Source organism: Carcharodon carcharias, chromosome 1 (genome assembly GCF_017639515.1).
Source record: "Carcharodon carcharias isolate sCarCar2 chromosome 1, sCarCar2.pri, whole genome shotgun sequence".
Lineage (NCBI taxonomy): Eukaryota > Metazoa > Chordata > Chondrichthyes > Lamniformes > Lamnidae > Carcharodon > Carcharodon carcharias.
Window position 1 is genome coordinate 254,838,445 of NC_054467.1, and position 25,293 is coordinate 254,863,737.

The following is a 25,293-nucleotide window of genomic DNA, read 5'->3' on the forward strand; positions in this document are numbered from 1 at the left end:
AAAACTTCTGGAAAAAATTCTGAGGGACCGAATTATGCTCCACTTGGAGAGGCAAGGATTAATCAAGGATAGTCAGCATGGCTTTGTTAGGGGGAGATCATGTCTAACAAATTTGATTGAATTTTTTGAGGTGGTCTGTAGATGAGGGCAGTGCAGTTGATGTAGTCTACATGGACTTCAGTAAGGTTTTTGACAAGGTCTTTCATGGGAGACTGGTCAATAAGGTATAAGGAACATAACTTTTTATTTCTGTTGAACTGTTAGAAAGAACATATCATTTTATTTTCTGTTGGACTGTGGATTAGAATTGCAGTGGCTACAGGTTGAAAGACATGTCCACTGGAACAGCATAAGGGATATATACAATGTTGCAGTCCTGGAACAGAGTGTGCCATGAAAGACAGGATGGTGCCGGAAAGGAGTCCTGGACCAAGGGAGCTGCCTGTCAACAACGTTTTAATTGGCTCCTGACCAGGTGACCAGGTTTTGTGTGAGAAGCAGTGCAGCTGAATAGCTTCTAGCCTGAAAGGAACAAGATCTAAAACCTCTTTCTCCTGTTTCTAGTGTACATTAATGACCTAGACATGAATGTAGGAGGTATGGTCAGTAAGTTCTCAGATGACACAAAAATTGGTGGTCTGGTAAATAGCCTTCGACTACAGGACAATATTTACCTGGGAATGGGCTGGTCAGATGGGCAGAACAGTGGCAAATTGAATTTAATCTTGAAAAGTTTGAGGTGATGCATTTAGAGAGGACTAATAAGGCAAGAGAGGACTAATAAGGCAAGGGAGTACATGGTGAATGGTAGTACTCTAGGAAGTACAGAGGATCAAAGGGACCTTGGTGTGCATGTCCATAGATCTTTGAAGGCAGCAGGACAGGTAGATAAGATGGTTAAGAAGACATATGAGATACTTGCCTTTATTGGATGAGGCACTGAATACAGGAGCACGTAAGTTATGATGGAGCTGTATAAAACGTTAGGTAGGCCACATCTGGAGTACTGTGTGCAGTTCTGGTCACCACACTATAGGAAGGATGTGACTGCACTAGAGAGGGCGCAGAGGAGATTCACCAGGATGTTGTCTGGGCTGGAGCGTTTCAGCTATGAAGGGAGACCAGATAGGCTGGGTTGTTTTCCTCAGAGCAGGGAAGGCTGAGGGGGACCTGATTGAGGTGTACAAAATTATGAGGGGCATGAATAAGATAGATAAGAAGAAACCTTTTCCTTTAGTGGAGGGGTCAATAACCGGGGGCATAGACTTAAGGTAAAGGGCAGGAGGTTTAGAGGGGATTTGAGGGAAAATATTTTCACCCGGGGAGGTATCTGGAACTCACTGCCTGAAAGGGTGGTGTTATGACACACCAGTTGGTAAAGGCTGAGTTGTTTATATCTGAGAGGGAAATTTGAAACAACAGCCATAACCTATATTTTCAGTTGGTATGTTGGTATGTTGAGATGCAGCTCTGAATTCAGGAATAAGACTACCAAGCCTCGAGGTTTTTTATAGAAAACTAAAATAAACATTTATTAATTTACAATAAATTAAACAATTACTACCATAATAACTTTTAAACAAATCTCCTGCTGTCAGAGGCAGGGATGAAGGGATGGAGGGAGGTGGAATTCCTCCAAGGGGAACAGCTGTTGGAGGGCAGCTAACCCGCGACTCCAAGCCTCCATCATTCTGGGTGAATGGTCATGATTGACAAGGCATCATGTGGTTAGCCTTTCTATGCTGCCAAGGCAATGGTCTCTCTGGAGTCTCGAGGGAAGTAGAGAAAAACAGAAAAGTGCCTGAGTGAGGTTTCTTGCACATGGTTTTCATTTCCCTGGTCAAAAAGCAATGTGTCTCCATGTGCATTCATGTATGAACAGCAGGAACACCCATCTCTGAGCCTCCAGGATGTCCTTTACCTAAAAGGGGCGGGATGGAGATGCCGTGTCTAGATCGAGGTCAGGCGAATAACTTAGCACTGGCTTCCTGACTTTGAGATGGAGGGAAACCTGTAAGGGACATGCTTACTTAAACTTCAATTCATTCACACACCCACTGAGGCATCGATGATATAAGCTGCAGGCAACCTTACCTTGGTAATGACTTTCATCTAGATGAGGAGAAAGTGGACCTGTCGCTGGTTGGCACAGGGCCAGGAGGAGCAAGGGCCTGAACAACAAGAAGAAGCGGAGTCTCTAAAAGTTCAAGAGACTGGTGAACATGAACCACTGCAATGATGAGCATTGGCCCAACTATGGGTGTATCGCCAGTAGAGATGAGTGAAAGGCAATGCCAGAGGCACCTTGTAAGCCCCAGGAAGTGGTTATTCATACCTGCAAGCTTCTCCAATACGAGCTGTGGCCACAAGGACTCTGGAGGAGTAATGCCAAGGTCCTGGGGTACAGTGAGTGAATGTCTTTCTGGGTGTCCTTTAAACATGTACCAGGACCTTTGACCCCATGAGGTAACTGTGGGATGGATAACTTCCTGCCCCACCACAAGATTCGCCAAGCTTGTCGCGGGTACATAATTAATTAGCTCAAAAGCGGAAGATTGCGCATGTCCACCCGCTCCATCACCCAACGGGAATCACGTTGACTATCTCACTGGCCACCTGACTTAGTCTGCACAATGGAAAATTCCGCCCCATGTATCTATATCTTTGCAGCCTCTCTGTATCCTCCTCACAGCTTGCATTCCCACCTAGCTTGATATCGTTAGCAAATTTAGATCCATTACTTTGTCTCTTCTTCTAATTCATTAAAATAGATTGTAAATAACTGAGGCCCCAGCACTGATTCCTGCGGCACCCCATTAATGACAGCTTGCTAATTAAAGTGTTGATTGAGGACAGTCTTTACATGCCATCTGGATTTTCCAGATGACGGACAGTCCCCTTGATGTGGCTAGAGCCCATGGATGGCATAGTGGCGGTCTCCCCATGGCATGCTAGGGTGTAGTGGAATTGCCAGATGTGCATTCTTCAAAACAGTCCAGCATGGATCCATTGGACTGCAAGAGCCGCATCCACAGCGGCAGGCCATCCTGTGGAGGGGTTTCCCCATCTGAATGATGGCATGGCAACTGTGGCCCCAAGGTATTTTGTACCATTTACAAATCTTCAGAGGATGTCTCCATCTGAAGGGGTCCTCGCAGTTTCCCTAACTACAGTAGCCTCACCTACGTCTTCTAATGAGCCTGGGGTGCTTCCATTGGCCCTTCCAGCTGCAGAGCCTGTCCACTAATTGAACAGGCTCCCTCTTGTTTGGTTGCCTTCTTGAAAACCTCCGGGTTCCTAACCCAGAATCCAATATATTGATTGGGAAGTAAGATTTAGCTCTTAGTCTCTTTGCTGTGATTTTTGTACGATTGCGGTTTGAATGATCGGATGTCTCCAGGATGTCCCATCAAGTTTTTCTGGATCACTATGTGCCATGACATTTGTCATCATGCTAAATCTGAAAGCACAAAGTATCACAGAATCATACAGTGCAGAAGAGGCCCTTCAGCCCATTGAGTCTGCACCGATACGTGAGAAACACCTGACCTACCTACCTAATCCCATTTACCAGCACTTGGCCCATAGCCTTGAATGCTATGATGTGCCAAGTGCTCATGCAGGTACATTTTAAAGGATGTGAGGCAACCAGCCTCCACAACCCTCCCAGGCAGTGCATTCCAGACTGTCACCACCCTCTGGGTAAAAAAATTTTTCCTCACATCCCCCTTAAACCTCCTGCCTCTCACCTTAAACTTGTGTTCCCTCGTGACTGACCTTCAACTAAGGGGAACAGCTGCTCCCTATCCACCCTGTCCATGCCTCTCATAATCTTGTACACCTCAATCAGATCACCCCTCAGTCTTCTCTGCTGCAACAAAAACAATCCAAGTCTATCCAACCTCTCTTCATAATCCTGAATATTAAATAATGTACAGGCACACAAGCAATTACATTATAGAATCATTTACCTCCTGAGTTCAGGTAGCTGGTTCATGAATGCTTCACATTAATGTGGTCTCCTGGCCAGCCTCTCACCTTGTAGTTTCTGTAAACTTGAGTTCATGTATTATTCTGCTACCTACATTCTAACTTGCACCAAGTCCTGTTCACCCATGTGTTTGCTGACCTCTCTTGGCTTACTTTTCAACAATACCCCAATTTTAAAATTCTCGACCTTGTTTTCAAAATTACTCATGGACTCACCCCTCCCTTCATCTGTAATCTCATCCAGTCCTACAATCTTTCAAGATCTCTGCACTTCTCTAATTCTAGCATCTAGCACATGCCCAATTTTAATCACTGCGCTATTGGTGGACTTGCTTTCAGCTGCCTAGGCCCAAAGCCTTTCCTGCTGAAACCACTCTGCTTCACTACCCCTCTCTCCTCCTTTAAGATGCTCCTTAAAACTTACCTCTTCAACCAAGCTTTTGATCCTACCATCTTATGTTGCTCAATATCAATTTTTCTTTGATAATCCTTCAGTGAAAAGTCTTGGGATGCTTTAGAACATTAAAAGTACTAAGTACAAGTTGTTGTTGTTACTACTTTCCCTGATTTTTAAAAAAATTGATCTTGCTTGACTTTTGAAGCCAGTAGAAAACCTTGGTAATGAAAGAGAACAAGTCCCCACAGTTTGTGCAATGTCATTAGAAACAATTTTGGTGAAGATTTTAACACAGCACCAAAATTCCGAAACAGGTGAAGAGTATAATATTTACAATCCTATATTGTGTTTTTCAGCTGTAGGATTGGTGGAACTATAAATACTTATTCCAATGAATTCAGAAAGGTCAATTTCGGAAAACAGGAACAGCTTCAGTAACAAAACCAACTCTGCTATCACTACAAGGCAACCACCTCGAATCCTTGTGGTGGATGTAACGCCTCCTTTTTGGTCAGATATTTGTACCAATCTCTGTGAAGCTCTGGAAAATTTCTTTGCTTTAGCCTGCAGTATGGGAGGACCACCTCGTCTGCCTTTGTTCAGTCTATATGTGGTTCACAACCAACAGGAATGTCTTCTTCCTTTTGTGGTAGGTAAGAATATCAAGCCAAGGCAATGCAGCTGGATTTCATTTAGTTACTTGTCATGTAATTATTCTAAAATTGTAGCTCTGCTTGAATTGAAAGTTCATAAGCCAACTCATTAACAGTAATAATGCTTGTTTGTGTCAGTTTATTAGCCAGATGATAACATATTTCACTACATAAAACCATTATTTCCAGTTGGTCAGAGGCCAGAGCAATTGATGTAAACCACAGAATTTGGCTGTGTTTTTAATATACAAACAAAAGCAAAAGTTGGGTTTTCAAAGACTTTTTGAAGTGTAACTTACTGAGAATTTACTGTTTCTAAAAAAATGTTTTTCTAAGTTTTAGTTTTTTTTCTTTCAGGGATGACGAGTTTCCTTTTAGCGAAGGATGGAGTAGTGGTATTGTCACTTGACTAGTAATCCAGAGATCCAGGATAATTCTCTGGGGACCAGGGTTTGAATCCCTCCATGGCAGTTGGTGGAATTTGAATTCAATAAAAAAATCTGGAGTTGAAAGTATAATTTTCGACTGTTGTAAAAACACATCTGGTTCACTTATGTCCTTTAGGGAAGGAAATCTGCTGTCCTTACCTGGTCTGGCCTACATGGGACTCCAGACCCACTGCAATATGGTTGACTCTTTAAAATGCCTTCTGATCAAGGCCAATTAGGGATGGGCAATAAATGCTGGCCTAGCCAGTGACGCTCACATCACATGAACAAATAACATTTTTTAAAAAGCAGCAGAGCTAAGCCTCAAAAAACATCACTAAAACAGATTTACTAGAGCTAGCACACGCAGTTTAAAACTAAGGGGTTCTCCCATTTAAGACAGAGATGAGCAGAGTTCCTTTCTCATGAAGCTTTGGAATTCTCTTCTCCAGAGAGCAGTGAATGTGGGGGTCAATGAATATTTTTAAGGTAAAGGTAGATAGACTGTTGACTAACAAGTTATTAGGGGTAGGCAGGAATAGGTATGTCTTGAGTATGTCCTTGGGTATGTCCTGCCCGAAGGACAGAGGTGGCAGCACGGTGGTATATAGTTGGGAGGAAGTTGCCATGGGAGTCCTCAACATTGACTCCTGGCACAATCTAGTCTCATGGCATCAGGTCAAACATGCTCATTACCACATACTTCCGGAGGAGTACGAGATGAATCATCCACTCGGCACTTATGGCTGAAGATTGTTGCAAATGCTTCAGCCTTATCTTTTGCATTGATGTGCTGGGCTCCTCCATCATTGAGGATGGGGATATTTGTGGAGTCTCCTCCTGACGTGAGCTGTTTAATCGCCCTCCACCATTCACGACTAAATGAAGCAGGACTCCATAGCTTAATGGTTCTGGGATCACTTAGCTCTGTCTATCACTTGCTACTTATGTTGTTTGGCACATAAGTGGTCCTGTGCAATAACTTCACCAGGTTGACACCTAATTTTTCAGTATGCCTGGTGCTGCTCCTGGCACGCCCTCCTGCATTCTTCATTGGACCAGGGTTGATCCCCTGGCTTGATGGTAATGGTAGAGTGGGGGGATATACCGGGCCAAGAGGTTATAGATTGTGTTCGAGTACAATTCTACTACTGCTAATGGTCCACAGCGTCTCATGGATGCCCAACTGCTAGATCTATTCGAAACCTATCCCAATTAGCATGGTGGTAGTACCACACAACATGATGGAGAGTATCCTCAATGTGAAGGCGGGACTTCATCTCCACAACAACGGTGCAGTGGTCACTCCTACAGAAACTGTCATGGACAGATGCATCTGCAGCAGATATGTTGGTGAGCATGAGGTCAATTTTGTATTTCCCTCTTGTTGGTTCCCTCACCACCTGCTACTGACCCAGTCTAGCAGCTCAGTCAGTAGTGGCACTACCAAGCCACTCTACCCAGAGTACATTCTGTTCTCTTTGCCAGCCTCAGTGCTTCCTCCAAGTGATGTTCAACATGAAGGAACACTGATTCATCAGCTGAGGGAGGGCAGTATGTGGTAATCAGCAGGTTTCCTTACCCATGTTTGGCCTGATGCCATGAGATTTCATGGGGTCCAGAGTGGATGGTGAGGACTCCCAGGGCAACTGCCTATCAACTGTATGCCATCTTTACTGGGTCTGTCCTGCCAGTGGGACATTTTCTGTAAGGTATGATTCCGTGATAATGTCAGGCTGTTGCTTGACTAGACTGTGAGACAGCTCTCCCAAATTTGGCACTAGTCCCCAGATGTTACTGAGGAGGACTTTGCAGGGTTGATAGGATTGTAATTGCCATTGTCGTTTCCAGTGCCTAGGTCGATGCCAGGTGGCCCATCCGGTTTCATTCCTTTTTTGTGACTTTGTAGCAACTGAGTGGCTTGCTGGGCCATTTACAGAGGGCATTTAAGAGTCAACCACATTGCTGTAGGCCAGATGTTCAATGTAGGCTAGACCAGGTAAGGACATTAGTGAACCAGATGAGTTTTTACAACAATTGACAACGGTTCCATGGTGATCATTAGACATTTAATTCCATATTTTTTATTGGATTCAAATTCCACCACCTGTCATGGTGGGATTTGAACCCAGGTCCCCAGAGCATTACTGTTGGTCTCTGGATTAGCAGTCCAGTGACAATACCACTACACCATTACCTCCCCAACTATTGGGATCTTAGGTGTTACCATTAGCCGGAAACTGAACTGGACTAGCCATATAAATACTGAGGCTTCAAGAGCAGCTCAGAAGCTAGGAATTCTGCGACGAGTAACTCATCTCCTGACTCACCTCCTGGCTCTCCAAAGCCTCTCCAATATCTACAAGGCACAAGTCAGGAGTGTGATGGAATACCACCCACTTGCCTGGATGAGCGCAGCTCCCACAACACTTAAGAAGCTTGGCATCCTGGACAAAGCACCCCTGATTGGCACCACATCCACAATCATTCACTCCTTCTACCATTGACGCACAGGAGCAGCAGTGTTTACCGTCTACAAGATGCACTGCAGGAATTCACCAAGACTCCCTAGAAAGCATTTTTTAAACCTATGACCACTACTATCTGGAAGAACAAGGGCAGCAGCTGGATGGGAACACCACCATCTGGAAATTCCCACCCAAGTTACTCACCATCCTGGCTTGGAAATATATCGTCGTTCCTTCACTGTCGCTTGGGCAAAGTCCTGGAACTCCCTTCCTAACAGCACTGTGGGTGTACCTATGCCACATGAGCTGCAGTGGTTCAAGAAGGCAGCTCACCACCACCTTCTCAAGGGCAACTGGGATGGTATTAAATGCTGGCCCAGCAAGAGAAGCCCTCATCCCATGAATGAATAAAAAAAAATGAATGAGAAACATTATTAAGAAAACATACATAGCAGTAGCAGATCTGTAGGGCTCAGAAAAGCTAAACAAGAATGATATAATAACAATTCAGTGTTTTTAACGTAGCTAAGGTAGCACAGTATTCAGTTAAGGTTTTGAAAATTCAAATTATCCACCATTCTAAGACAGATATTTTCCACGTTTAATTGCCACAGGGAGGGGAGTAAAAAGATAAGGCAAGTCATTTCAAACCACTTCTAACTTTAGGAGTGGCATTACTAACAGAACACTTGCTCTCCTGGAAGAGAAACATCAAAAGAATAGGAGCTAATCTAAATTACATACAAAAATTACATGGAGACTTATATCCTGGAATGTCACTTGACATTATTGGTGCATGATTGGGTAGTACTTTAATACGTAACGTCTTTTTCTGCTGCAGCAAGTGAAAGGAAACTTTCCCAGGCTCCAATCTTGTGTTGCTGAATTGAGGTCAATGCCAAAAGAAGGTTGCATACGTGAAAAGCCAGGCTCTTTAAAGCATGCTGTGGAGGATGGCCTCTTGCAGTTTAAACAGTACATGAGGCATGTGACTGTGGGAGGATCACTTAATAGTTGCTCAGTGGAGGTAAAACATATTTGCTATAAATGAGTTTTATTGTCTTACAGCTGGTTGCCATCTCATAGATATTGCAATTGTATATTTTGTTAAAAGGGGAAACTGACATTTTAAAATTTGCCTCACTTATATTATGACCAGTAAAATCTCCCATGAGATTGATCATGGCGAGTGGAATGATCTGTCTTTTACAATAATAGGGCTGCTTATTCCATTTAGGGAATAACATCAGAGCAACTGATCTACAGTGAATGAATACCAGTAAATCAAATTCCACTTTTATTAAATGGACTGCGACTTTTCCTGATTCTGTGGGGGATTGGATTGCACAACTCTGTCAATTATTCTGTAAAATGTGGTCATCTTTTTGTATTGCTTTACCTACGTATTTTTTTTAAAGCTAAGAATACACAGCTGGGTCGTATATAAGAAGCACAAAATGGAGGGAGATCTACCTTTGGCAGAATCCCTGAAAAATGGAATAAGTGGCTAAAAAACAACCTTTGTCTTGTTTAACGGGATTTCCCTATAAGAGAACACCCAAAAAATGAAATCAGTTACAACTAGGACATACTCAAACAACTAGGAGTCTACCACGATGTCAATGATGGGATTTCTGCCAATCTTACACCAAAATTATGGCAGTAGATTGGCAAAACTCGTAGAAATTCTTTCCCCTGGTATTAAGCAGTATTGGGGAAGGGGAATTATGTTTCTTTGTACATTGCCCTTAGATATCATTAGGCATACCCTGGACTTTGATAGGACTGGAGGGATGGCTTTAAGCTCTTAGAACAGTCATGAGCTTAGTTAGGCATGGAGTGGCATTGGGCCCTAGATTTTGACAGTTACTGCAGTGTGGCTGCTGGAGTTTGGCAAAGTGGGGACATATGAACATAAGAAATAAGATCATGGTTGATCTTCAATCGCAACTCAACTTTCCTACCCCATCCTCAGATCCCTATATTCCGTTAGCGCCCAAATATTTATCAGCCCTCGTCTGAAATATTCTCACAAACTGACCACCACAATCCACTGAGGTAGAGAATTCCAAAGATTCACAACCCTTTGAGCAAAGAAACTAAACGGCCAACTCCTTATCCTGAGACTATGCCCACTAGTTTTATACGGTCCAGTCAGGGGAAATGACTTTCAACATCTACCCTGTCAAGCTCTCGAAGAATTTTATACATTCCAGTAAGATCATGTCTCACTCTTCTAAATTCCAGAAAATATAGATATATTTTGCTCAATCTGTCCTCACATGACAGCCCTCTCATCCCAGGAATAAATCTAGTGAACCTTTGTTTACAACCACCTCTAAGGCAAGTATATCCTTTCTTATATCTTATCAAAGTCCTGTATAATTAAAGAAAGACTTCCTTATTCTTACACTCCAAACCCCTTGCAACAAAAGCTAAAATACCATTTGCCTTCTTAATAACTTCCTCTGATTCATATACAAGGACCTCCAAATCCTTTTGCATGCCAAACATTTTACAGTTTCTCACCTTTTAAAATATATTCTGACTGTTAGTTCTTCCTACCAAAGTGAAGAATTTCCCTCTTCCCCACATTATACTCCTTCAGCCACTTTTTTGCCCAATCACTTGGTTAGTCTATATTCCTTTGCAACTTCTTTACATCCTCCTCACAGCTTCTTGTTCCACCTAGCTTTGAATCATCAGCTAACTTTGATATATTACACTAGGTCCCCTCACTTAAACCATATTATAAATAGCTGAGGCCCAAACATTGATCCTTGCGCACTCCACTGGTTATACCGTGCCAACCCAAGAATGACCCATTTACCCCTAAGGCTGGATTTTACAGGGTGCCATGTTTCCCATCCCACCAACTCAAAAGTCAGGCAGCAGCCCACCAATGAAAAAGATAGCTTCCCCGCAGCTATTTTGCAATTAATGAGGCATTAATTAGCTCATAGCAAGACTTCTACCCCCATCTGGGGAGGAGGTGCCACCTTAGAGAGCTTCCGGCAAATCTGATCAGAGAGCTCTCTGGTCCCAACAGTGCCAAGCTGGGGCGGTGGCCCCTAAAGATGAGGAGGTTATGGAGGCCACTCTAAAGGTAAGTCCAGGGTATCAGCGGGGCCTGGCTGCCAGGCCCTAGCGAGGAGGTAAGTGAGGGGGATTAGGTTCCAGGTTTGAGAGGCCAGGGTGGGAGGGTTAAAGGAACCCAAAAGGGGGTGCCTCCGATGGGTACAAGAGACTCTCAAAGGAAGGTTCCCCCCTTCCCCCTTGGCCGATACCAGTCTACCCAGCAAAAACTACTAGGCTACACGCTTTGCCTCCCCCTGCCGTGGGTAAAATATTGCCACGGGTGGGATGAGGCACTTAAGTGGCCTCAATAATTGTTCACTTAAGGGCCTCAGTAGGCCCAAAGGTAGGCAGGCTGCCTGGTGCCTCAGACCTGTCCCCGCCAACATGGTAAAACTGGAGAGAGGTGTCGCAGTGGGCAGGTCATGCTCTTCGTTTTACGAGCCACCCGCCTTCAAACCTGTTGGCAGGGGAGCCGAAATTCCAGCCCCTATTCTCTAATTCTGTCCTTTATCCAATTCTTAATCCATGCTAATATTTCTGAAAAAGAGATTTTTGTTGAAACTTTTGATCTTGCACTCATCAGGACAATTCGCAAGAATACCAATATATGGGAAACGACAAATTTATACCATATGAGAAAACAGTGCTGATTGGTTAGTAAGTGGACTCTGATTGGTAGATGCGTTGCCATGGAAAATGCACCAGTTGATGGTGACTGACAAACACTTTTTGAAATTTAACCAGGCATCTTGACTCTGATTGGTCAAGGCATTGCCCTGAATGAACCAGCGAATGGCTGTCACTTATTTGTTTAGCTGAAACAGTTGTGTGTACATATTCTTGCTGTCTGCAAAGATCAGGGCCCTGTGTATTAAAATATGTAGCTTCCAGTACACAGAAGTGCACCACATTGCGAGATCAACTGACAATCTTAAATTGGTTGTCAGTGTAATTCTTAGCGCAGTGAAGATTACTTAGCAAATGTTTTCCAATTGTGGAATCATACCTAATGTAGACACTGTGTTCTGAGTTTTGCAAGCACGGGCTGGTTGGGTGCGGTCTGTACCTTGCCTGTTGCAAACAGCGGAAGGGACATGCTCTTTGATACAATATGCCTGTCTTTGGGATGATGGCCTACATACCTAGCATCACACTGGCACTGAAATTCATATACCACGTTACTCCTTTGCTTGATAGGCAGGTTTTTAGCTTGACGGCAGCATCCTGTTAGTGGTGAATACCACTGTGTTACTACTACATAGGAGCAGCATGAAACAGCTAGCTTTCCTGTTGCTCAAATTTTTGAGATACCTTGCCCCTCCAGGGTAATCTGAGGAAGACTGGGCACTTTTCAGGTTCGGAAGTGGCAGCCTTAGGTGTGTTCATGAGTTTGCACAGCATACAGCACAAAATGATCTCATCAAATGAATCAAGTTAATTAAATGAGTAATGAAATTAAATTAACTAAATAGCATAAGTAACAATGGCAGGACAGGTGTTATGTTGCAGTTGTGGAATGTGGGAGTTTTTGGACACCAAGGGAATCCATGACGAACACATCTGCAGAATGTGTAAGCAGCTAGAGGAATTCAGGATCAGGATTATTGATCAGGAAGCCAAACTGCAGACACAGTGCAACATAAAGGAGGGGGACAAATATCTGGACACTTTGTTCCAGAAGACGGCTACGCCTGTTAGAACAGGTTCAGCAGTGAGGGACAGGAGGATGTGACAGTGAGTGAGGCAGATAAAGGGACCAAGCAGGCAGTTATGGAGGAGCATCAGACTATGCAATTGTCAAGCAGGTTTGTGGTGCTCACAGCCTGTGTGGTCGAAAATTAGATCTGCAAGGCAGATATGTAGGCTAGCTATGGCACCATGGTATAGGAAGCCATTCAAGCAGGGAGAGCAAACAGGAATGTAGTGATAGTAGGGAGCAATATAGCGAGGGAGATTGACACTGTTCTCTGCAGCAAAGAGAAAGAGTCCAGAAGGCTGTGTTGTCTGCCCGGTGCCAGGATTCAGGACGTCTGCTCAGGGCTGGAGAGGAACTAGCAGTGTGAGGGGGAGGATCCAGTCGTCGTGATCCATGTAGGTACCAATGATGTAGGCAGGACAAGGAAAGAGATTCTGCATGGTCAGTATGAGAAGCTAGGCATTAAATTGAAAAGCAGAACCTCTGGATTATTACCTGAGCCACATGCAAATTGGCATAGGGCAAGTAAGATTAGAGTGATGAATGCGTGGCTCAAAGACGGGCGTGGGAGAAGTGGGTCCCGGTTTGTGGGGCGCTGGAACCAATACTGGGGAAAGTGGGGACTGCACATTTGGGACAGTCTCACCTGAACCATGCTGGGACGATTGTTGCATAACTAGGGAAGAAGAAAGGTCTTTAAACTAAACAAGGCCAGGCGAGGGATCAGCTTGGGTAGATGTGGCAAATCAAAGGGTAGATTCAAGGCAGGAGACCATAATTGTAATATAGGAAATGCGGGTCATAAAACAAGAGGAAGGGGCGGAGAGATAAAACCTAAGAATACAACAATAGTCAAGACCAGATGTTACAAAGGTAACAACAAGACAAAGCTAAAGGCTCTATATCTGAATGCATGTAACATTGATAGCAAAGTAAGTGAATTGATAGCACATGTTGAAGTAAATAAATAGGATCTGAGAGCCATTACGAGATGTCACTGCAGGATTGGGTCCTGAATATTGAGGGGTATATGACATTCAAGAAGAATAGGAAGCTACGCAATGGTGGAGGAGTAGCACTATTGATCAAGGATGGCATTGGTGCAATAGTTAGAGATGACTTTGGTTCAGGAAACCAGGATGTAGAATCAGTTTGGGTGGAGATGAGGAGTAGTAGGGGAATGAAGTCACTAGTGGGAGTGATCTACAGGCCCCCTAACAATCAAGAAATATTGGGTGCTTGTGATAAAGGGACAGCAATAATCATGGGTGAATTTAACCTACATATAAACTGGAAAAATCAGGTTGGCAATGGCCTGGATGAGGAGTTCATAGAATGCTTTCGAGATCGTTTTTTTTCGAGCAGCATGTTCTGGGCTCAACCAGAGGGCAGGTTATATTAGACTTGGTATTGTGTAATGTGACAGGCTTAATTAATGACCTCAGAGTGAAGACATCCCTAGGTTGCAGCAACCACAATATGTTTGAGTTTTACATCTGGTTTGAATGGGAGAAGAATGGATCAAAGACTGATATTTTAAACTTAAGTGAGGGCAACTATGGAGGCATGAAAACTGAGCTAACTGAAGTGAACTGTGTATGTAGGCTAGGGGATAGGTCAACAAAGAAGCAGTGGCAGACATTTAAGGGGATATTTCAGAATACTCAGAATAAGTGTATTCCTACTATGAAGAAAAATTCTAAGGGGAGGACACACCATCCATGGTTAACTAAAGAAGTTAAGGAAAGATCAAACTTAAGGAGAAACCTGGAGAAACAGGCAGGTCAGATGATTGGTCAGAATATAAAGAATGGCAGAGAATGACTGAAAGGTTAACCAGGAGAAAGAAATTAGAGTATGAGAGGAAGCCAGCTAGAAATGTAAAAACAGAAAACCAAAGTTTCTACAGGTAATTAAAAAGGAAAGTAAAGTGCATGTTGGTTCTCTAGAGAGTGACAATGAGGAGTTAATAATAGATAATAAGGAAATGGCAGATGAAATGAATAAATATTTTGTTTCTGTCTTCACTATAGAGGATACAAAAAAAATTTCCAGTAATGTCTGTAAATCAGATGGTGGAAGGATGAGAGGAACCTGGTGAAATTATAATCACTAGGGAAACAGTAATGAGCATACTGATGGAGTTGTGGGCTGACAAGTCTTCAGGTCCAAATGGACTTCATCCGAGGGTCTTCATCCAAGCCTCCTAAGAATCTTATATGTTTCAATAAAGTCATCTCTCATTCTTCGAAGCTCCAATGAGTACAGGCCCAACCTACTCAACTTCTTCTCATAAGAAAATCCCTCCATGCCCTATGTGAACCTTCTCTGGACTGCCTCCAATGCCAGTATAGCTTTCCTTAGATAAGGGGACCAAAATTGTTCACAGAAATCTAGGTGTGGTCTAACTAGTTTTTGCAAGACTTTCCTATTTTTATACTCCATTCCTTTTGAAATAAAGGCCAACGTTCCATTTGTCTTCCCTATTACCTTCTGAACTTGTATGTTAGTTTTTTGGGATTCATGCACAAGGACTCCCAAATCCCTCTATGCTGCAGCTTCTGCAGTCTTTCTCCATTTAAATAATATTCAGCTCCTCTATTCTTCCTGCCAAAGTGCATAACTCTCACATTTTCCTACATTTTATTCCATCTGCCAAGTTTTTGCCCACTCACTTAAGTTGTCCATATACCTCTGTAGACTCCTTGTGTCATCCTCACCATTTGCCTTTCCATCTATTTTTGTGTCATCTGCAAACTTGGCGATGGTACATTCACTTCCCTCATCTAAGTCATTGATATATATTGCAAATAGTTGAGGGCCCAGCACTGATCCCTGTGGCACTCCACTAGTTACATGTTGCCATTCTGAAAATTATCCCAACTCCCACAGCAGTTTAGAAGAGTAAGGGGTAACTTGATGTATATAAGATCCTGAATGGCATTGACAAGCTGGACGTGGAAAGAATGTTTCATCTTGTGGGTGAGTCCAGAACTAAGGGTCACTGTTTTAAAATTAGGGGTTGCCCTTTTAGGACAAAGATGAGGAGAATTTTTTTCTTTCAGAGGGTCGTGCGACTTTGGAACTCTCTACCTCAGAAGGTGTTGGAGGCAGGGTCATTGAATATTTTTAAGGTAGACATGGATAGATTTTTGTTAGGCAAGGAAATCAAAGATTATTAAGAGTAGATGGGAATGTGGGATTCGAAACACCATTGGATCAACCATGATCTTATTGAATGGCAGAGCAGGTTTGAGGGGCAAATGGCCTACTTCTTCTGCTATTTGGTATGTTTGTATGGAATACTGTGTAGTATATTGGTCTCCTGATTTAAGGGAGGGAAGTAAATGCATTAGAAGCAGTTTAGAGAAGATTTACTAGACCTCCCTAATAGCACTGTGGGTGTACCTACACCATATAGACTGCAGAAGTTCAAGAAGGCAGCTCACCACCACTTTCTCAAGGGCAATTAGGGATAGGCAATAAATGTTGGCCTAGCCAGTGACATCCACATCCCATGAATGAATAAGCAGGAATGTCTTAGGAGAAAAGGTTGGACAGGCTAGGCTTGTATCAGCTGGAGTTTAGAGGTATAAGAGGCGCCTTGACTAAAACCTTTCAAGATCCTGAGAGGGCTTGAAAGGGTGAATGTGGAGAGGATTCTCCTTTTGTGGCAGAGCCTAAAACTAGGAGCCACTGTTTAAAAATAAGAAATCGCGCATTTAAAACAGAGATTAGGAGAAATATTTTTCTTTCAGAGTCTTTGGAACTCCCTTCCACAAAAGGCAACGGGAACAGTGCCTTTGAATATTTTTGAGGTACAGCTAGATAGATTCTTGATAAACAAGAGGGTGGAAGGTTATCGGGGGTAGGCGGGAGGTTACAACCTGATTCATGATCTTACTGAATGGTGGAGTAGGCCTACTCCTGCTCCTAATTCATATGTTCGTATGTAACCAGTTCCCACCAACATCCTGCCTGATAACTAATACAAAGCAGTCTTTTCCTCTGCTTTGCACAGCAGCAGCTGTTTCTGTCTCCCTCTCTGGGTCCATGATTATGAGCTCTGTGACCAGAAAGACTAGATACTCCTCTTTATCAAGATATAAAACCTATCACTTGATTTTAAATAGGTTTTGCCCTGTGCCTCTTTCCCCATGACAGCCAAATCACATGGGGCCTTTCTCCAGGCAGAGTTTATTGATGATCTCACTATTCCCCATTCAGAACATTTTGTTTCACCTGAAATTAAAGGAGACAGTTTACAACATATTTCTTATAAAGTATCGCATTTGTAACAACTGGCAAGATCAAAATTAATTGCTCATCCCTAAATGCTTATGAATTTATAATGCAAAATCATAGACACAAACAAGTGTGACAGAATGTGATAGTAGGATAGTAAGGCTGAAAAAAGCAGATATAAGGTTTTTTTTAAGAGGTGGGGCGGCAGTACTGATTAGGGAAGACAGTGTTGTATTGAAAAGAAAGGATGTCCCTGAGGGACAGAATCCACTTGGTTAGAGTTGAGAAACAAGAATGGTATGATCACACTACTGGGGGCATTTTATAGACCTCCAAATCGTGAGAGAGATAGAGGAGAAAATCTGGAGAGTAATCACAGAGAGGCATAAGAACTACAGGGTGGTAATATTGTGGGGACTTTAGGTGCATCTGGTGCTGTTCCTGCCATATTCTCCTCATTGATCTCCTGGCTTGATAGTAATGGTAGGTTGAGGGAAATGCCGGCCCATGACGTTACAGATTTGTGGTTGAGTACAGTTCTGCCACTGCTGATGGCCCAGAGCACCTCATCTGGTAGACATGTTCTGAGTCTATCCCATTTAGCACAGTGCTAGTGCCAAACTACTACTACTGGGCTATCCTCAGTGTAAAGATGAGACTTTATCTCCACAATGACTGTACAGTGGTCGCTCCAACCAATACTTTCAAGGACAGATGCAACTTCAAAGCTAGTTTGGTAGTTGGTTCTCTCACCACCTGGCATAGATCCAGTCTGGCGGATATGTTCTTCAGGACTCAGCCAACTCAGTCAGTAATGGTGCTACTGAGCCACTCTTGGTGGTGGGAATTGAAGTCGAAAAAAAACATACTGTGCCCTTGTTACCCTCAGTGCTCCTTCCAAGTGGTGTTCAGCATGGAGGAGTACTGATTCATCAGCTGAGCGGGGCGATAGGTGTAACCAGCAGGAGGTTTATTTTTCCATGTTGGACCTAATGCCATGATGGTGATGGAGGAGTCTGGGACACTGGTAATAAGGTATGATTCTGTGAACATAACTATGTCAGGCTGTTGCTTGACTAGCCTGAGGGAAAGCTGTACCAATTTTGACGTAAGTCCCCAGATGTTAGTAAGCAGGACTTTTCAGTGTTGACAGGGCAGGGTGTGCCTTTTTTGTTTCCAGTGTCTAGGCCGATGCCAGGTGGTTCTGTTCCAAGGAAAACAACCCCAACCTATCCAATCTATCCTCTTAGCTAAAATTTCCCAGTCCTGGCAACATCCTCGTAAATCTCTGCATACTCTCTTGTGCAATCACGTATTTCCTGCACTGCGGTGACCAAAACTGTACACAGTCCTCAAACTGTTTGAACTGATGTTGCATACAGTTCCAGCATAACTTCCGTGCTCTTATATTCTATGCCTCAGGTAATAAAGGAAAGCATGGTATTTGCCTTCTTAACCACCTTATCGACTGTCCTGCTATCTTTAAGGATCTCTGGGCATACAATCCAAGGTCTGTTCTTTCACCTACTCAGTATCCTCCCAATTATTATGTATTGCCTTATTACACCTCCCTAAATGTATTATCTCACATTTCTCCAGAATGAACTTCATTTTTAACTTTTCTGCCCAACTGACTACATCATTTATATCTTCCTGCAGCCTAAAGGCTTTCCTCCTACTCTGACAATTTTTGTATGATCTGCAAACTTCTTTAATATGCCCCCTATGTTTGAGTCTAAATCATTAATATAAACTTCAAAAAGCGAGAGACTGAATACTGAGTCCTGTGGAACCCCACTGGTAACAGCCTTCCAGTCACAAAAACATCCATCAACCATTTCTCTTTGTTTCCTGCCACTAAGTCAATTTTGAATTCAATTTGCCACTCTCCCGTGGATCCCAGGGGCTTTAACTTTTTTGACCAGCCTGCCATGTGAGACATTGTCAAAAGCTGTGCTAAAATCCATGTAGACCACATCGAACACATTTCCCTCTCCATTCCTACTTGTCACCTCCCCAAAAAACTTACGGGTTCCACCAGATTTTCTGAAGGCGGAGACTCATACTAGGTATTGGTAACTGCCCTCCAATGTCACATCCAAGTTTGCATTCCTACAATGCAGATTTAACTAATAAGAGGATGCAGGCGATTCTATCATGGACAGCATTACAACTAAGGCCAATCTCTTCCCTGCTTCTCATTAACACTTACTTACTTTCCACGGTGGGCCCCTCGACAACTGATTGCTACCCCCACTTTCACCACCTCCCTTGATTTGAGACTGTAAAACCAGCATTCCATCTAATCCTGCGAGTTAAAATTATCCCGATTGAATCTAATAATTTAAGTTGCCCTGGCAGCCTAATGAGTTAAAGGCACCACCTGTGGCATATAAATCTGAGAGGCTCAAAGTAGGTACAAAAAGTAGATACAGAAAAACACACAGCAGCATCTGTGGAGAGAACAGATCCTTGGTCTGTGCTGGGTGAGCCCATAACAGCCAAGGTGGCTGTTGGGCACTGCAACAACCACGTTGCCCTTAATCTAGCAAAATTGAGCAAATCAGGCAGATGTGTCACTCCTGCGGCAACGTTTGCATGTGTGAATGTGGGGTGATAACAAGATTGGCCTCACCTGTAATGCTGGAATAATTTCTCCTTCAAACCTCACATATGAAGGATGGTCTGTTGGGTTCTGGAGCATGATCAGCACCCATGGAATTACATTTCTTAATGCCCTCAGGAGGTGATGAGAAAATTTGAGGAGGAAAATCATGAAACCAAATAATTGAAAGTAGTGATTAAATGCAGTTGCAGAAAACCATGTGCAAGAGCAAAGGTTGTTAGTACTCATTCAGCTGAAAAATGTTAATGAATTAAACATTGAATTTTACTAACCTTTGTTTATTTCTATCCTTACAGATTACAGTACTCACCAGTCAGCCTGGGAAGTATGTGGTGAAGCAACTAGAGTCAGGCCTCAGTGAAACAGATTTAGTCAGCGTTAGGCGGTTGCAGGTACTACATATCTCTAGATGTAACCCAGTGGAATTGATGGACATGACGTGGAACACACAGTCAGCCTTATCTAGCGAAGAAAATAACTCTGATGGTTTGTACTTACAGCAATTGGAATCTTTTTGCTTAAGCGGTGGGCTTTTTGTTTATAGTTTTTTCTATCCTATCAAACTGTTAAACTAAGTAATTCAGCAAACAGTGATCAAACTTGTGACCTTGCTGGTTTGCACAGCTGAGCAGCACATTGTTGATGCATTTGCACACTCAGCTACCAGAGAACCTCAATGTACCGACTCAGTTATCTTTACCAGCTACCTATGACATAACGGGGTAGATTTTGACTTGGGGCAGAATTTTCCCCCCTGTTGGGGTTGTGTGGGAGCGGGCGTGAACCCGATCAGGTCCACGCCGCCATTTTACATGGGCAGGCCAATTAAGGCCTATTAAGCTGTGCGCTCCCTGTGCAGGCGGTGGGGGGGTGGGGGGGCGGGGGGGGGGGGCAGAATTTCCTGAGTCGGGGCCTGCGCTCTTTCAAGCATGCGCATGAAAGAGCACAGAAATCTCCCTAAGGCCCAGAGGTGCCTAGGGAAGATTAATTAAAGTTTTTAAAAGCTAAATAAAGGGAAGAAAATATTTTAAGACATGTCTCCTCGGTGTCACATGAGCTGGGATATGTCAAGGAACATTAATGATAAACTTAATTTATAAAAACTTCATGAAACCTCATCCCGCCTGTGGATGAGGTTCCATGAAAAATGTGAAGGCCGCCTGGGCTGTTCGCCTGCCCCCCAGCCTTAAGGTTGGACAGGCAGCTCATTTAACTATTTTAGTTAGTTTTTAGCAGACCTTAATAGGCCTTTGACAGTTCGGCGGGCGCACAGCCGACTCATCTCCGCACCTGCCGAGCTAGAAATCTAAATGACGCGCAGTGACATTGGGATGCATGCCTGACATCACCGTGCGTCATTTTACGCGTTGGTGAGCGGGCCCCACACCTGTTCGCCGACCTGAAAATTCTGCCCTTTGTGTAACAATGCAAAATGGGTGATAACAAATTGTCAGCCTATCTTCATCTGTTACTATTTTATTTCCATTGGAACTCACTGCTATTGGGTTCCATTGTCTGCCAATTCATTATCAAAATTATCCTCAACCAGCCTATGCAGATGCAGGACCATGGTAATGTTTTATCCTTCTGAAGGTTTTTGCATTATTTTACACTTACAATTATCTTACTCCTGTCTGCTTCTTCAGGTTTCTGGGAAAAAGCGATTGATGCTCCTTCAACTATAGTTTCAAGATGGGAATTCAGATCGTTATAACTTTTTCATCCATTTTCCTTTGATTTGCTTCTCTCGTTTGAACACATTAGCCTAGAAATTTGATAGCATCTGAAAACATTATTGCAATGATTCAGATGTTCAGATAAAAGTCAGTGCTACCCGTGCCTGTTTGGAGGGTGTTTCAGCGTCAAAAATTGTATCTCCAAAAGACACCCAACATCCCCTAAAGGGGCAGCACACTCTAGCTGCAGTCAGAAGAGGATGCTTCTTAAGAGAAAAATGGCTCCAAAAGGTTCATACAGGGCATCCAGGTTCTACAATTGTGTGTTAGGGGTCCTGATACAGGCAGTGCACAGGAAGCAAAAGATCCTGTTTCCTTTTAGGGTCAGAAATGCCTCCAAGCCCCACCTTCACTGCTAATGTGAAGAAGGTGCAGAGGAGGTTAGGATCTCTGCTCGCAGGATAAGCTTGCAATTCTGCAAAAAGTTCTCTGACCTGATCAGAGTTACCCTGTTACTCTTTTCTCACAGCTCCACTTGTGGCCACACCACACTCAGTTACTTCCCTTCCCTGGTTCCCTTGGATCAACTACAGCCATTGCTCCACACTTAACCCAACCTCCCTTTTCTCCTACTCATATACTCTGCACATCTAACTCTCACAATTATTGAAAATATCACTGCTATATCTCACATTTTACATTCTGCAAACCAACCATTTGACCACAACAGGCATATCCCAAGTACCTTACAAGCCTATCAATTAGACGATCCCTGACCCTTTTTTGCTGGTACTGTATATCTCCAGATGTAATCGAATTGAAGGTCATGGCATGGAACACGCAATCAGCTCTGTTTGAAGGTTCTACGCAACTGGCACAGGATAGCACTTGTTGCTCAGTGGCCAGCCTGTAACCTGACTTCCTGGTTGCAACAGAGCTGACACAGAGTCTGCATGATGAAACAAGGACACCTGCTGAACCAGTGGGCCTGGACTTTTATCCTTGAGGTGGGTGGGGGGTGGGGGGGGTGTTCCTGCCCGTCTTGTGAGAAAGGACTTGCCAAGGCAGCATCTTCATTGCTGGGCCCAGGTGTGAGCTGGAGTCGGGCCAGCCAATCTTGGGAGAAGTACGGAGGCAGCCACAGTAGTTATGGGGTGCAGAGGCAGGCTGTTTAAAAGGCCCACCTCAGTGTCATGGGACTTTGTCCCAGTGAAAAATAGAAACACGAAGGCCCTCTTGCCCTCACCCCTCACAGCCCCTTCACCTTCCAAACACTCCCCATGCCCCATCCATGCCATCTGATGCCCCCACTCACTCCCTATGTCCCCACATGCCCCCTATGCTAGGCTCTACCCTTCCACCTACTCCTATGTACACTTATATCCCCTATGCCAGGCTCTGGCACTTCCATTCCCAATGATCCACTGTAAAATTTCTAGAACCAATGAACACCACAGTGTAAAGTGGAATATGTAAAAAAAAAAGCTTTGAAAAAATGTAATCCATTGATCACTTCCTCTTATGAAAGAAGGTCTGGACAGCAAACTAATAAAAGTGTCAATCGTCCAGACCCTTTTGAAGTTTCAAAAATCACAAACCACATTGAAACCACTTGAGTTATGTCAACAAACATTGGAAAATTGACTGCAGAGATCAGAGGGCCTGTGCTATCAATCAAAAAAAAGTTTCCCCTGAGACAGGTGCTATGTTATTCTAATAGATGCCAGGGCTCAGCCAAGCCTCATGATGTATGCTTTTGAACTTACCTTTTCAAAGGTCCCCTCACACACATTAGGTTTCACATTCCTCTAAGGGGCTGTGAACCACAACTCTTTAAAAACCTGGCCCCACTCCGTGAAAGTTGTAGAGGAGTAGGAGATACCTATCTCCCCAGTGGAGCCAGCCAGGTCGGGAGTGCTGGATGTGAGTTTTTACAGGAAACAGCTCACATCCTTTAAAGGCACTCCTTAAAGTTGCACATCCTGTGAGGTCAGGAATCCCAGAATCGGGACCTGTCTGGCATTTTTAAAGGGTCCCCAAGTCATCCCCACTTGGTGAAAATCCAGGCCAATATGTTTTGCTTCAGAGATTGGTTTGTATTATATCAGCAAAGTCTACAAACAAAATTACAAATTAATTGTGGATGAGGAAGGCAATTTGATTCGTCTTAATTCATTCATCTAAAAAAGTGCTAATCTCTCCCAGTTGTTTCTGAATGATCCACAGTTTTCACCTCCACCTCCCTATTTGTAAGACTGTTTCACAATTTGATCAGTATTTTACACCACAGGGGTGTTTCTGACATTGTGTTTGCTGTCAAAGATAACTATGCACACTGGATGCAAGATACGCTACCTGCTTTTCATTGACAAGGTAACTTTATAATAGCATACTGCCTGCTCTCCTCATAGTCCCAGCAACTATGATTGCAATGTTTTTGCAGAATGTACCATGCATATAAGTCCATTAGCTGGTTCAAACAATTTCCAGACTTAATCATACATCCCCAAGGCCACCTGACGGAGAAAAAGGTGGAATGCATCTTACCTATCATGACTGGATTTCACCCAGATTGAGTTGCATGGACTATCCAGTTTCACCCAGAAAATATTTGTTTGCCAGCTGTTAGTAAATTGTGTTGTAGATATTTAATGAGAAATTATTACCACTACAGTTGCTACAGTTACTTATTTAATAGACGCCTTTTTTTGCTGTGCAGAATGCTCCATCCTGGGGACAGATATTGATCTGCAGACTGTTGAGAATGACACAATCAGCCTGGATAGCTTCTTCAAGAGTTGGTTACACAACCATGGAACAGACAAGGAGCATCTCCATTTGCTGCTTCCAGCAGTACGTCTTTCCAGCTCTGCAGAAAGAAGTAATCAGTGCTATGAGTGATGACTAGGAAAAGAGGTTGACTAAAGCTACCTTTAAGTGTTTTCTCTATATTGTAAAGCATTTCAGAGTTCAAATGATGGCACAGTTGGCAAGGACAGTCTGTGACTGGACCATAACAGGCTATCGAACCATGGTTCAATCCCTAGTCTGCACTTGAGTTAGCTGATCTTTGGGCTAGAAGATTTATCAGGTTCAGCATTGCTGTGGAAAAGGACAATGTACAATCAATCAGTCATAAAAATACCTAACTCAAAGAGGGCTAACTTCAGTGAATTGAAAAGGGATCTAGCCTACGCAGATTGGAATCAAAAATTGGTAGGTCAAAGAATAATTGAACAATAGGAAGCTGTCAAAGAAGAGATTGTTTGGGTAAAGAGTTGACACATCCCTATGAGGGGGAAAGGAAGGCCATCCAAAGCTAGAGTTCAGTGGATTACTAAATGTATAGAAGTTAAATAAGATAGAAAAAGAAGGCTTATTATAAGGTTCATAATACAGTTGGGAACTTAGCTGACTATAGACAGTACAGAGGAGACCTAGAAAAGGGCAAAGGGAGATTATGAGAATAGTTTAGAGACTAACATAAAAGAAGGTGTGGAAACAGAGAAATCTGGGGATGTATGTACACAAAACTCAAAGGTAGAATAACCATTTAAAAAGCATATGAGGATTCTTTGCCTGATTAATATAGGGGAAGAGTGCAAAAGCAAGGAGGCTATGCTAAACCTTTAAAAAGCACTGGTTAAAATTGAGTTGGCATATTGTGCAGAATTTTACCGCCTTTGAAGATTTTCTGAGGTCAGGACCAAATGTGGATTTCAGTCCCTGGCTGCCTGCTTATGTGATCTCACTGCAGTTGGCCTATTAATAGAACATCTCTAGGAGCACTAACCAATTAAGTAAGGATAGTGAATGGAACAAGCACTCAGCTGGCTCAGTGGGAGGACCCACAGGAGAGGTGGGAGCTGCTACTGCAAGCAGGAGAATATGAGGGGCGCCTCCTGAACTATTTGTGGTCACAGCTGCCAAGCCATCATCGTGGAAAGGGGTCCCTGTGGCCTTGTGGCAATAGCAGTTCAGGGTCAGTGGGTGAGAAGAGGATAAACAAAGGTGGCTTTGCTGGCACCCATCTGCA

General features: G+C 43.4%; 1 protein-coding gene across 1 annotated transcript in view; it reads left to right on the top strand.

Moving 5' to 3' along the window:
- The first annotated feature begins 2,291 nt into the window (after positions 1 to 2,291).
- The window catches only part of LOC121275919 (meiosis 1 associated protein), a 103,917-nt gene continuing 80,915 nt past the window's right edge, over positions 2,292 to 25,293 (top strand). The window contains exons 1-5 of the mRNA XM_041183756.1: positions 2,292 to 2,406; positions 4,789 to 5,036; positions 8,778 to 8,963; positions 19,878 to 20,067; positions 23,977 to 24,138. Of these exons, the coding sequence (XP_041039690.1) occupies positions 2,292 to 2,406; positions 4,789 to 5,036; positions 8,778 to 8,963; positions 19,878 to 20,067; positions 23,977 to 24,138 (901 nt within the window). The remainder of the gene's footprint in view (positions 2,407 to 4,788; positions 5,037 to 8,777; positions 8,964 to 19,877; positions 20,068 to 23,976; positions 24,139 to 25,293) is intronic.